Consider the following 14,623-nt stretch of genomic DNA (forward strand, 5'->3'; position numbering starts at 1 on the left):
CGGATGGGACCCGTGCGTCTCAGGGCTTCGAGGGGTAGCAGTTATCACCAGATGGAGAACGGGCTTCTGTTGGAAGGAAGGAAGTCATGGGCTTGAAAAGCAGGGACTGAAGTTCAGACACTGGAGGTTCAAAGGAAAGGTCTAGTTTTGCCCACAGAAAAAAACCATATGAGTTCAAAGATACAGCAAACATAAATTAAGAAAGTACTTAAATCCCTGTTCCAGGACTTCCCTTTACTCTACCCTCCTCAACAGTCATCTTTATCCTTTTGCAAACTCAATATGGGCAAGGGCTTGGGCTTACTACTACCTCTGTATGGGCCCCACGGCATTTCTTTAAATTAATAAATAAATTGTATTAAGTAAACTCTATGCCCAATGTGGGGCTCAAATTCGTGACCCTGAGATCCAGAGTCGCAAGCTCCACTGACCAAGCCAGCCGGGCGCTCCTGCCCCACAGCACCTCACATTCCACACGCATCTGATAAGTGTTTTATTTTTAAAAATTACTTTTAAATTTTAAGCAAATCACAAACTCAACAATTTCTCATAATGAGTTCTTCTTGTCCTTGGCGGTATATCATAATGCTAGAGTCTTGATTTTTTTTTTTCCTTCAAGATTCTTGATTACAAGGTTCAAATTTACCATAAACAGCACTACATCCCTAGACAAAACAGCACAGAATTTGAGGAACGGGATTACTTTCGAACATTAAGACACATGCTCACCTGCTAGCCTTGAACCCTTTCAATTTCTGTACAAAGAAGGACTCCAGAACTTCCGCACACTGGTAAAAAGGCGAGTCACTCGGATTGTAGTAACGACAGTTATCAAAAATTTTGGTCATATCTGCCACAAATTCCGTCAGCTTTTCATAATATCGTCTTTGTACTCTTTCTTCCATGGTGGCAAGGTCTTAAAAACACAAAACGTAAAAACATTTTCAAAGCTTTAAGGTCGATCCAATGTGAATCTTGCCCACAGTTCTGACTCACAAGAATACAGATTTCCTGCACAAACAGTCCAGGAAACGAAGCTGATTCACCAATGGAAACTACTTAATAATTCATGAAAAAAATAGGAGCACTTCTCCAATTTTGTTTTTGATTGGGGATTCTAAAATATAAATCTTGGCTACTGTTAAGAAGGTACTTTTATATTCAGTTAACTACAGAAAATAGCCCTTTATTCAGCTGGGTTGAAATAAAAGAAGCTACACCAACACCATCAACACACATCTAAGTACATTTTTACATGCGAGCAATTACGTATATACACTACATGTACAAAGAGAAAGAGGGAATCCAAAATTACAAACAAAAAATCTTTGTAGTTTTGTGGTATCTGTGTATCTGTATTCGATTTTAATAACATAATTTTTTCATTATTTATTTTTATTGTTACTGTATATTGGTAACAAGTGATACTGACTAAACACGGTGGCAAGGACGTAAAATGTCTTCTTAAAATAAAGGGAAAAATATTAGCTGGTATGAATAAAAATAGTACGTTAATAGTACAGGTAGTATGCCGAAATTACTAAAATAATTCAGGCAGCACACAGGTTAAGTGCTTTTGAATATACTGAACTAAATCTACCTGTAATAACATTACATCCTAGGAGAAAGTTGTGGTTGAAGGAAAATTCCATATACAATTTTTTTCTTTTGAAGATTTACTCATTTGAAAGAGAGATAGTGAGAGAGAGCATGAGAGGGGAGAAGGTCTGAGGGAGAAGCAGACTCCCGTAGAGCTGGAAGCCCGATGCGGGACTCAATCCCAGAACTCCAGGATCATGACCTGAGCTGAAGGCAGTTGCTTAACCCACTGAGCCACCCAGGTGCCCTCCGTATATAATTTTACATAAAAAGCTGGTGATCTCAAGTCAATCCAGGACTGACAAACTCACAGGTAAGAGTTCTAAATAAATCTCAATAATTAGGGGCACCTGGGTGGCTCAGTGGGTTAAAGCCTCTGCCTTCGGCTCAGGTCATGATTCCAGGGTCCTGGGATCGAGTCCCGCATTGCGGGGGAGGGGGTCTCTGCTCAGCAGGGAGCCTACTTCCTCCTCTCTGCCTGCCTCTCTGCCTACTTGTGATCTCTGTCTGTCAAATAAATAAATAAAATCTTAAAAAAAATCTCAATAATTATTTTGGAATTTGAGAAAATGACTTTTTTAAAGATTTTTTTGAGAGCGAGAGAAAGAGAGAAGGAGAGAGAGAGTGGGTGTCTGCCAGTTGGGGGAGGGGCAGGAGAGAGAATCTTCAAGCAGATTTGGTGCTGAGCACGCAGCCTGACACAGGGCTCAATCTCACAGCCCGGAGATCTGGACCTGAGCCGAAACCAAGAGTCAGCTGCCCAAACGACTGAGCCAAGCAAGTGTCCTGAGAAAATGATTTTCAAGTCTAAGTATATCTAAGAAACACTGAACAATAAAAGCAGCAGGATAAAATAAAATCTATCAGACATGAAACATATAAAGCTATGATAATGGACAGTGTGGCACGTGCAGGACGACACCAAGAGTAATGGAGCCGTACTCAAGCCGGGCACAGACCTAACTGCATTCAGTATAAAAACTGTATGTATATTGATGATGTCATTTCAAATAAGCAGCAGAAGAAAAAAAAATTCCTTAATAAAGTGGGTTGAGGCAACCTTCTACATATCTAAAGAAAAAATTCTACCTCACACTAATGCCAAAATAATTCTAGGTGGATCAAAATTTAAAGACAACAGTGAAAATGGTTAAAAGGCACTAAAAGGGGCACCTGGGTGACTCAATGGGTTAAAGCCTCTGCCTTCAGCTCAGGTCATGATCCCAGGGTCCTGGGATGGAGCCCCATATTGGGCTCTCTGCTCAGCGGGCAGCCTACTTCCCCCCTTTCTCTGCCTACTTGTGATTTTGCTGTCAAATAAATAAATAAAATCTTTTAAAAAAGTAAAAAATAAAAGACACAACATTGTGAATGTGATTAATCATTGAACTGTGCATATTAAACAGTTGTTATATACATATATATATAATTTTTTTTTTGAAGATTTATTTATGAGAGGGAAAGAGAGAAAGTGCAAGCAGGAGGAGGGGCAGGGGGAGATGGAGGAGGAGGAACCAGATGCCCACTGAACATGGAGCCTGACATGGGGCTCGATCTCACAACACTGAAATTATGACCCAGTATCAAGAGTTAGATGCTTAACCAACTGAGCCACCAAGGCTACCCCGGTTTTATATATATATGTATGTGTGTGTGTGTGTGTATCCCTGTTATATTATCTTTTTTTTTTTTGTCTTTTTTTTTACCTGTTATATATATCTTAACACACCCACACACCCATCTTTGATAGTTCCAGTTTATGTAGATAAGGGAAAAAACATCTGCAAACATGCTCCTAGCCTGATGAAATTTCAAGCAAGGCTTGGGCACATCTGCTGTGTGCAGTAGGTCCAGCAAGCTGTATAGGAAAGAATAAACACTTAATATAGCACTTAAGTTCTGCGTGCTTCCTGCCTGGCTAATTTTAATAATGTATGTGACTAGTGCTTGGACATTTTGTGATTCCAACTTAATGAGACAGCCATTAAAAAGAAATTACTAGAGGGGCACCTGAGTGGCAGTCTGTTAAGTGTATGAATCTTGGTTTTGGCCCAGGTCATGATCTCAGGGCTGTGGTGCAGAGCCTCCCATCAGGCTTTGGGCTCGATGCGGAGTCGGCCTGAGATGCTCTCTGCCTCTCCCTTCCCTCCCGCTTGTGCACTTGCTCTCTCTCAAAAAAAAAAAAACAAAGAAAGAATGATCTAGGAGAACATATAACTGAGTATTTATAAATCCGGGGAAGGGCAGAGGACTAAAGTATGACTCCAGAAGCAGAATTTATAATGGTGAATAGATTTAAATCCAAAAGTGTTAAAAATGATCATCTGCTGGGGTGCCTGGGTGGCTCAGCAGGTTAATGTCCAACTCCTGATTTCAGCTCACTTCATGATTTCAGGGTTATGGAACTGAGCCCAGTGTTGAGTTCTGCGCTCAGCAGAGTCTGCTTGTCCCTATCCCACTGCCCCTCCCTGGGCTAACACATTCACTCTCTCTCTCTCAAAAAAAAAAAAAAAAATCAGTATAGGACTTCATTTTGAAGTAGGTTTCACACTGATCTCATGACCCTGAGACCAAGTCTTGAGCTGAAATCAAGAATCCAATGCCCAACTGACTGAGCCACCTAAGTCAGTCCTTGTGATATAAAAGAGCCCGTTAAGGAACAGTGACAACATGAATATCTAGAGAAAAAAAACCGCAAAATACATAAATAGGAAACTCACATAAAATTCAGACAATAAGTACACATCACTAGTTATTGAAGTCATGCAAAGCCAAAGAACCACTTTCTGTATCCAAGTTAGCAGAAATTAAAAATAACACATCGGCCTATCTTCAACAATTACCTCCAAGTAAGAGTATGAGTGGTAAGACATTTTATATTTTACTGTACCTCTATAACACCTGTATACTAAACACATCGTTTTGAAATAAATATTTTCAAATAAAATATTTCCTCTCAAAAGTGTAATACTCAGTGTTTTCAAGAGTAGAGAGGGAAGGATACGTATACATGCTGTTACTGGAAACTGGTTCAATTTGCAGAAGTGATATTTGAAAATATTTATCAAAAGCCTAAAAAGTAATCAATGAAACAAGATGGAATTGGGAGGGAGACAAACCATAAGTGACTCTTAATCTCACAAAACAAACTGAGGGTTGCTGGGGGGAGGGGGGTTGGGAGAAGGGGGTGGGATTATGGACATTGGGGAGGGTGTGTGCTTTGGTGAGTGCTGTGAAATGTGTAAACCTGGCGATTCACAGACCTGTACCCCTGGGGATAAAAATATATGTTTATAAAAAATAAAAAATTAAAAAAAAAAAAAAAGCCTAAAATGTATATACATATTCCTTTGACCCAGAAATTCTAACTCTTAGAAAATCTACTTCTACGAATTTCTTCTCAGAAAACAAGTGCAGGCAAATGCATAAACAAGGATGTTTGCAGAAGTGTTGCGTATAGCAGCAAAAACTGCACACAAGTGAAAAACCCATTAATTGGAGGTGATTAAATAAATTACTTTAATGGGATATGAATAACAACGATGTAGGTCTAGACCACATATTTTCACGCGGTATGAAAAAATGTACTGAGAAGTTTATAAAGTATGTTATAAAACATGGTCTATTCATATAACCCTATTTCTCTTCAAGAAAATATATAAAAGCTGCTAATCTTGTTGGCTCCCTCATTCCCTGAAAAGAAACTACAATCTTCAACTTAGCCTCTATCTTTGTACATATCTTCTCTGCATTTCTAAATACATTTATGTGGCCTAGAAAATACAGAACTGTTTGCTGCTTGAAACCCAGGTGTTTTTCTGTGACTCTGATTCTCCTTTCACTAGTGCGTCTTGGAAATCGGTATTATCTTTGTGTAACACCTACTACATAACGGGCTGTTTACATTTTGGTGGTATTAAAAAAAAAGGAGGAGGGGAAAAAAAGGACAGAAAATAATCCAGCTCTTAAGAAAAGAATTATGAGGGCGCCTGGGTGGCTCAGTGGGTTAAGCCGCTGCCTTCGGCTCAGGTCATGATCTCAGGGTCCTGGGATCGAGCCCTGCATCGGGCTCCTTGCTCAGCAGGGAGCCTGCTTCTCTCTCTGCCTCTCCCTGCCACTTCACCTGCTTGTGCACTCTCTCTCTCTGACAAATACATAAATAAAATCTTAAAAAAAAAAAAAAAAGAATTATGGTTAAATAAGTTAAGGTAGATTCAATTCACAGATTACTGAAAGCCCTTAATGTCATGTTATTGAAGGTTAACAACACAGGAAAATGTTTGTTAAACAGATGATGACACAAATATATTTTTAAGTTTATTTATTTAAATAATCTCTATACATGGGCTCAAACTCACAACGCTGAGATCAAGAGTCCCATGCTCCCCTTACTGAACCATTGAGGTGCCCCTCAAACAAATCATATGGTTTCAATTTTAATACACACACACACACACACACACACAGAGCACACCAAAATGGGACTCAGTGAGGAAAAGATAAAGGTACATTTTATTTTTTCTTACTTCTTTTCTTTATTTCCTAGATTTTCTGTTATGTTTAGAAGCAGAATTATCTGTCTAAATAAATATCCCCAGATACTCTCTCAAAAGAGATTACACAAATCTAAAATAAGTACACAGATTAGCTTCTTCTACCTTCGACATCAGAACAGAGGTAACAGCTACTTGTTTAATTTAGTTTTAACTAAGCTTCACTTATTTCCCCTTCATGTTTTCTCCCCCTCTTTGAAGCTGCGTGAAACACAAACCCTTCTCATTTAAAAAAATTGAGATATAACAGACATATAACACTGTATCAGTTTTAGGTATACAACATAATTACTTGGTATATCAATATACTGCAAAGTGATGGATTGCCCAATAAGTTTGATTAACACCTGTTGCCAACCACATACAGTAAAAAAGTCTTTTTTTTTCTTGTGATGAGAACGTTCCAGGTAACTCTCTTAGCAACTTTCAAATACACAGTAAAATCCTTCCCATTTAAAAAATGCTTAGCTGGCTTTTGAACTACTTTCATCAGCTGGAGCTAATTGCTACTTTGGCAATTTTAGAAGCTTTTATCTACATTTTAATTTTTATAATTTCATTTGCAGATAAACTGTTTTTAGCACAAGCACCTGAAACTGTTCATCACAATACAATCTCTTGTGGCTGTTACTTACTACCATTTTTTTTTTGTCGTGGGAAATAAAGGTATAGTCTCTTGGCTCTCTACTCGGGCCCACCAAATGTGCTTTCCTTCAGGAAAAGATGAGGAAAAGGTGACAGAGAGTGATGAGAGGCTCAGACAGACCCTGATCTGTGCACGGATTTCATTCATCTTTTATCGGCTGCATAGTACTCTGCTCACGTATCATCTGATTCAGCTGTTCCTCTACAGATTTACTGATGGCCCCTGATCTCATTTCTGGTTCTTCTGGACTTAGAGTCTGCGATGAATAACATACTTGTGCACATATAAATCCTAGGAAATGAAATTGCTGGGTCCAAGGGAATGCAGATTTAAACTTTTGTACACAATCCCCACTTATCCTACAAGTTACCATGCCAATTTATTCTTCCACCGGCCTTGCTCAACATATCCTCACAATATACCAGTTTCATGGATGATAAGTAACTGCTGAGATATCTGAAAACACTCCATATTTAACTCCAGTACCTACCCATAGGTTCCTTAATAACACCGTAATAATCTGGTGCATCATTAGGATCCACGGGTTCAAGGAAAGGCCAGGCCATCTTATGGGCCTATAAGGGGGAGGGGGCAGAAAACAACATTATTGTCAGGTGGAAATATTCATTTCATTTAAGTTTCCCAATTGAGTTACTGTATCAATCAACCCCTAAACTCCAGAAGTCAGTTTAAACCTGAGAGATGAAATTATTTTATAATTATTTTATACTGGAGTTTCACTCTAGTCGTCAGTCATCTCGGGTGAGCATAGCTTGTACTAAGGGTTCTCGAAGGGTGGACTGAGGACCTCGGCTGGGGCGGGTGGAGCACTAGCATAGAAGTCAGAAGCTTGTACTCTCATCCCTACGTGATAACCTGCTACCTGTACAGCTGGAGGGAATAGGTTCCAAGTGTGGAATGGTTCCCACTGATAATGAGGTGACAGAGGCACGCTATTAAATAACTTCATCCACATACTGAGACCACTGTTCTCTTTTCAGTTCTTTTTTAAAATCTGTATTTTCCTTTAAAGATTTTATTTTTGAGTAATCTCTACACCCAAGGCAGGCTCAGACTCACGACCCCAAGATCAAGAGTCGCATGCTCTTCTGACGGAGCTCCCCGGGTGCCCCCTCCCTAGAATTTAATCAAATTGTTTTTCAATCTACAGTGGTGAGGTAAACTTGTCTTTAAAAATTAAATCTAGGTTAACAAACTGAGTCATTTTAAAACCGAGTGTTAGATCAACAACTGTGTTCCTGTGTGGAGACGGTTAACCTCATGAAATCGGCATGTGAAGGACTGAAGTCTGGAGTACTTCACTAGGCTAGCCAGGAGTCAGGAAATAATCACAGACTCTGTGACTGGAAGGTTCGAACCCTAGAAACGTCTCCAAAGTCACGCTGGTTGATTTCCTCTTCCAACGCTGCGCACAGAGCGGTTTCTCACCTGTAAAGAACGAAGCACCCTTTTTAAGCCCTCATAATCTTTCTCTGTCAGCGGTGTGAGCACTGTCATGGCATCCTCTGTTGACTGGCACTGTGGACAGACATACTCGTCAATGAGCTCTGCCTCACTCTGCAAGATGCCAACGCAGCGCCCATGGTACCAATTCTGACACCGATCACAGCCAATATAGAATCTGCAAGATCCGAAATGGAAATGTGAGTTCAAAACAGATGGGATCGCATTACACAATTTATTTTAAAGAACACTAAAACATGCACCTGAAAAGATTCTAACTCTGCGTATAAAATAGTTTTAGTATTACAACTGTTTTAATACTTTTGCAGCTTGGCATTCAACTGTGTTAATTTAGTGTTTCTGATGTTAAGAACAAGCAATAAAAGTTTATTAAGAACACTGTGTAGGGGCGCCTGGGTGGCTCAGCTGTTAAGTGTCTGCCTTCGGCTCAGGTCTTGATCCCAGGGTCCTGGGATCAGGCCTGCATCAGGCTCCCTGCCCGGCGGAAAGCATGCTTCTCCCTCTCCCACTCCCCTTCTCTCGCTGTGTCTCTCTCTCTGTCAAATAAATAAAATCTTTAAAAAAAAAAAAAAAAAAAAAAAGAAAGAAAGAAAGTTAGAAAGAAAAAAGAAAGAAAGAAAGCAAAAAAGAACACTGTAATAGTGGAGAATTAATACGAAGAAAAATGCAAAATATTTAATTGACTTTAAAGCTCAAAACAAAATAAACCAAAAATCTTTCAACTAGTACTGTATCAAATGGGAAGCTGGTACTGGCCACCCAACCGGGAGTTCAAAATCCTATAAGCTAATAACAGAGTCTCAGAAATTATACCCAAATTAGTGTTTTTTTTTTTTTACCCCTAACCTACAATAAAGCGCCATTTCAAACACTGATAAAGTCCAAACAAGTCAGGCTATTTTAATCTCATTAATTTCTATGTTACATATTGAAGAATCAAGTCGACCATTAAACGATATTTTCCCCCAATGCATCTCAAACATTCACTATGAAGCAACATAAATTTTGAAGGGGAGGTAAAGAGGGAAAAAAAGAGAAAAAAAATTGGAAAGGAATTTGTAATGTAAGTGTATAATAAATGCAGAAAAAGATCTTGCTTTTTATTTTAAAATAAATAAGTAACCAGTCAGAGCAATTTGGCTTCCTAAATTATTAAATATGATGCTCTTATCAGAACTCACTGTGACTCATCATAAGGTGTTCTGCAGATACAGTACAATTCCTCACTGCTGCCCTCTTGTGCCCGTTTACAATCATTACAGATGTACACATCCATTTTCTTAGCCTCCTTTTCTGTGATGCCAACACATTCTCCATGATACCAGTTAGTACAAAGATCACAGCCAATATAGAACCTAAAAGTATTCACAATGAAAATGACAATGTAATTGTCATTTTGAGCTGCAAGATACTTAAATCTGTCTTCCCTGTCCTGATTCACTTTCTTATAGGATTACTTTCTGCAATGAGTCAGCTAAACATCCTGCATCCGACCATTCTACCCCTGGCAAACTACAGCATCTGACACTGTATCAAGTGTAGAAACATAAAATCACTCACATCAATTTCAACAAATACACTGTTTAGTGAAATATGGGTCTTTAAAAACATACTGGAATTTGAAAAAATAAACAACACACTGATGGTAATGTCTCCCTCTTAATGAATGTGTATAAAACTGTAACAGGCACAAAAACCAAAGCCAAAGAATCAAAGACTTACATCTGTCAAACCTATGCCACAGAAGCCATTTCAAATTCAGGGCTATTTCTTAGATAGGTTTGAAAATGTATCTCACAGTTTAAATTTGAAAACAAAGCAAAGCGCAAACACCAAGAAGTTACACTACAAGGAACATGCAGGTCAGCCAGGTGTAGAAGATAAATGGTCAAAATGTGGTATGAAGAAGAAATCTAAGAAAAGTATATGTGGTATTCAATTTCTAGTAAGTTTTCTAAATTAACATGGGAATTTAATTATAACAGATTACAACAAGGGCCAGTTTTTCAATGTAATGTATGTGACAATGTGGAGAGTGACTAGGTTAATTACCTGGTAAAGAACTGCTTCAACTCAAAACGGGGGAGACACGGTGTGGAGTGTGGTATGGGAACAGGAAGCCAAGACAGCAAGTAATTGGCGAGCTGGGGTGCTACGGGTACGTAACTGAGGGTAATCACATGCAGTTAAACCTCAAGGCTTTTGTAATGTAAGATCCCAAATGACAGAATGAATGAAAAACATCTCTACGACAAACACAGAGTGTATCTCAAAGTGCTGGCAGCGCGATGTAGGAACGCCGTGTAAAAATCACAGCAAGAATTAGTGTGGACCCCTAAGGGATCTGACTGGCTTGCTGATGTGGTTCTACCCAAGTCTTTCTTGGTAAATTCACCTGGAGAAATGGAACTGGTCCTCAAACTAAAGTGCCATCTGAATGTAAAGGAGTAATGATATAGGACTGTGTAGTTCATCCTAGTCCCACTAATTCTTTTATTTTGGGAAGTGAGACTCCTGCATGATTTTCACTAGGGACTGGGCCTTCAGGGTGTTTCTGGATGTGGCCCTCACTGGATGGCAGGCAATGTATTCTGCAAGTGAGCTCACGACTTGAATTTCAAGTGTTAGTCACTCTCACTAGATTCCCAAACCAGCCTAGTTTGGTACAAGAGATTACAAAATACTCCTAAAAAACACTAACTCATCCCGACTACAACAGGGAGTGGATGAACTTGGCCTATTGAAATTTTAATAACAACAAACTGAAAAATAGGAAATACCCACGAGACGATGAGGCGATCACAGTAGAATGAGGACATGTTCATGCGTGCCTCATTTTAGGCAGCGTAAGTATGACAAAAACGTGTGTGAGATGAATCTCTGTGATCTGAATATTTTAAATAAGCCAAAGAAGTCTAATTATTTAAATGAAGTCCATAAGCAGATATTTTTGTAAAGAAAGTAAATCATGTTCTGTTTTGTTCTGTAAATCGCTGAGTATTCTTGTGCTTAAAGGGAGGCACGCTTGTTTTAGACTAAAGGCAAAATCAGTTAGCAGGGCCCCACTTTCCACATTATCTGTCATTTCCAATAAAGACAATGAAAAGGGAAGACGCCAAAACTGAGGTGCTTAATTCAACACACAGCTAAATCTAGCAATAGAAAGTGTTGATCTAGCACCTGGTTATAATTTTAAATAGCACCACCAATGCAGCTTCAAAGTTGCAACTTAAAAAACGTGATTGAAAAGATCACTAATTTATTTTATAAACTGATTAGGCATCCATTGAAGGTAGATATTAAGCATGGCTAACCCTAAATAATCATATATTTTTAGCACAAACTTCTTGGTTACTGCAAAAAGCACTAGTTAACCTTGACTTTAAAAAGCTGGCCTACATTTAAATACTCAAAATGAAAGCTAAATACTTCATTGAATGATAATGATAACAAAAAATGAAACTACATTCATGGATTAGTGTTTTTAAAATCTTGTATATATCACCAAATACAAGTCACAACAGCCAAAAACAGCTTCCAGCTGCCATGCTTTATTATCACATTTTTGAGTGTCATTCTTGAAGACTGAGTGAAAAGAACACTCCAGCGTTTGTCCCCAAGAAGAAAGTGGGAACTTTGACAAAAATACTATTGTCAGTATTACAATACCAAAAACATAGAATTGCTTAAAATTAAACAATAAAAAACCAAAACCACTCAAACTTGAAACCTTGTGCACCATTCATATCAGATAGTGGCTAAGATTTGATGTAATCATAAGGTCGTGAACAGGTTCCAGAAAGGCTGCTCTCAGCTTTGGGCAGCAGTAATAATAGACCTCCTTCTCCAGACAACATTACTAATTGATTTGGAGTTAATCCAGAGAGAAGAGGAGAAAGCAAAAGAGCAACAGAAAGCTTGTTTTTGACAGAAAAGAATACGATGAAGAACAAACATGAATCATGAACACGTAAAATACAAAAATTTTTACTTCTCTGGTGTCAAGTTTAAGAACATCAGCTACAAGACCACAGACAAAACATCATTACCCTTACTTTCAACTACTTTCATTGACATTGCTACCAATACACTCATTTTCTTCGCAACTGGAAATTTAACAGCTAAACTTTTAAGAAAATAAACTAGAGCCCGAAAAGATCTACTCACTTAGATTCATCATAAGGCGTTTTACAGATACAGTAAAGCTTTGTGTCCTTCTTAGTTTCCTTTGAGGTAGTAGAGATCATTTTCTTCTTCTTGGACTTGGAGCTTGAGTCTCTTTCTTCTTCTCGCTTCCTCTTCTGGGAAGCCACAGGCAGTGTGGCCGTGGCCGTGGCCATGGCCAGGGGGCCTGTGTGCTGCGGGGGAGGCGGAGGCGGGGGTGAAGGCGGAGGGGCTGGAGGCGCAGGCGGCGCTGCAGGCGAGGTGGCCGCCACGGCTGTGGCCTGCACCATGTCTTTCTCTTTCTTAATTTTCAAGTCTCTCTTGAGTTCTTCCTGTTGTCAATTAAAGACAATGCAAGACTGTCATTGGACTTAATGTAAATGCGCGACTTTGGTCAGTGCACGTGATCAGAGGACTTTACATGACCTTCCTTCATGCCTTACCTCCCTTGTCGGAGCAGCTCCACAGTTCAGCCTAGTGTGAGGCAGGGGAGTCACTGGAGTGTCCTAACCATAACTCTGAACCCAATTGAATCCATGAGAAATATAAAGGGAAGATTATGCAACAACTGGAAAGCTGCTATCTTCAAAGAAGATCTGACAGAAAGATGACCAATTTTCTGAAAACAATGGCCCTCCTGGCTTGCCCGTGTTGTGTCTTGATTATTTCAGCTGTTGCTCAGAATGGGATTCAAGTGTCCTCACCCACTGACTGCTTCCTTCCGGCTGCTCTCTGTCTCGTCCTTGGAGCGAGACCCACCAAGAACTGAACATGACACTCAAGATGTGATCTTTGACCAGCCCAAAAACTGAGTGAGAGACAGACTTGCCTTGTTTATTATGCTCCTACGTCTAGAACTGAAGAATGCAGGGAAAGCTATTTTAGCAATACACATTTTGACATAAATAAATATCCTTACTTCTCTTCATGTGAAATACTTTATAGACACACCTGTTACCTAGTGCTACAACTTATTCTTTGAAATGCCTATTTCCCTAGAGAAAAAAAAGCTATCGTCATTGGCATCCATGTATAAACTTGGTGTGAATAAGTCACTGCTATGACCAAGCTTTTAAACATCACACACACACAAATTTAAGTAATCTCTACATCCAATGTGGGCCCGGACTTCACCCCGAGATTAAGAGATCAACAGTCGCATACTCCAGTGACTCAGTCAGCCAGGCACCCCTGTAAACATCAGAAAATTCTAACAAATAAATCTGAATGGTCTTGGTTTAATGAATTTTTTTTCTATCTAACACCTAGATAGTCTTGTGAGAAGATAAAGCTGTATGACTATTCAGCAACCGTTCTCTCTCTCTCTTTTTAAAGATTTTGTTTGTTTATTTATTTGACAGACAGAGATCACAAGAGGGCAGAGAGGCAGGCAGAGAGAGACAGAGAAGCAGGCTCCCTGCTGAGCAGAGAGCCCAGGACCCTGGGATTATGACTTGAGCCAAAGGCAGAGGCTTAACCCACTGAGCCACCCAGGCGCTCCTGAAGTTGCTTTTTTAAAAGAAATCTTTGATAATTTTTTTTTAAATTTTAAAGGATTTTATTTATTTATTTGCAACAGAAAGATGCAGAGGGAGAGAGCACGAGCAGGGAGAGAGGCAGAGGGAGAGGGAGAGGCAGACTCCCTGCTGAGCCAGAAGCTAATGGGGCTTGGTCCCAGGACCTCAGGATCATGACCTGAGCCGAAGGCAGACGCTTAACCATCTGAGCCACCCAGGTGCCCCAACCCTTCTCTCTTTAAAAATAAAGTCTAAACTTCTTCTGAGGGAAGAAAGTAAACTGTGGATGCCATTTTCCCAGTTAATATGATGTGTTTATAACATAATGAATTAGATTTCAGAAAGATCAAGATGGTGTAGTGGGGTGGGGTGCCCAGCTGGCTCAGCTGGTAGAGCAGGTGATTCTTGACCTCACGGCTATGAGTCTGAGCCCCATGCTGGGCACAGAAGTCACATGAAGAAAAAAAAAGTTACAGGGCTTACACACTTTGATCCCCTGCTCCAGGAACATACCGATGATAGTAAAATATAAAACGGAGAAGACTGAAAAGACAGACCCATGCTTGAACGTCTCTATGCAATGGAAACACGAAACTGTGCACAGGGCTACAACTGCAGACCTGCGTGATTCCAGAACCAGAACTAGGATGTGGAAGCCC

At 39.6% G+C, this 14,623-nt stretch overlaps 1 protein-coding gene across 14 annotated transcripts in view; it reads right to left on the minus strand.

The window, feature by feature from the left end:
* BPTF (bromodomain PHD finger transcription factor) overlaps window positions 1–14,623 on the minus strand; it is a 160,194-nt gene that overhangs the window by 6,852 nt on the left and 138,719 nt on the right. For 9 of the 14 annotated variants that reach the window (XM_032321921.1, XM_032321920.1, XM_032321919.1 and 6 more), the window contains 5 exons: window positions 12,451–12,779; window positions 9,465–9,638; window positions 8,248–8,440; window positions 7,289–7,373; window positions 730–916 (listed from right to left, as the gene is read on the minus strand). In XM_032321921.1, coding sequence (XP_032177812.1) covers window positions 730–916; window positions 7,289–7,373; window positions 8,248–8,440; window positions 9,465–9,638; window positions 12,451–12,779 — 968 coding nt within the window. The remainder of the gene's footprint in view (window positions 1–729; window positions 917–7,288; window positions 7,374–8,247; window positions 8,441–9,464; window positions 9,639–12,450; window positions 12,780–14,623) is intronic. The other 5 variants (XM_032321924.1, XM_032321922.1, XM_032321918.1 and 2 more) reach the window with 1 other exon arrangement.

The sequence above is a fragment of the Mustela erminea genome, chromosome 18 (genome assembly GCF_009829155.1).
Source record: "Mustela erminea isolate mMusErm1 chromosome 18, mMusErm1.Pri, whole genome shotgun sequence".
Taxonomy (NCBI): Eukaryota; Metazoa; Chordata; class Mammalia; order Carnivora; family Mustelidae; genus Mustela; species Mustela erminea.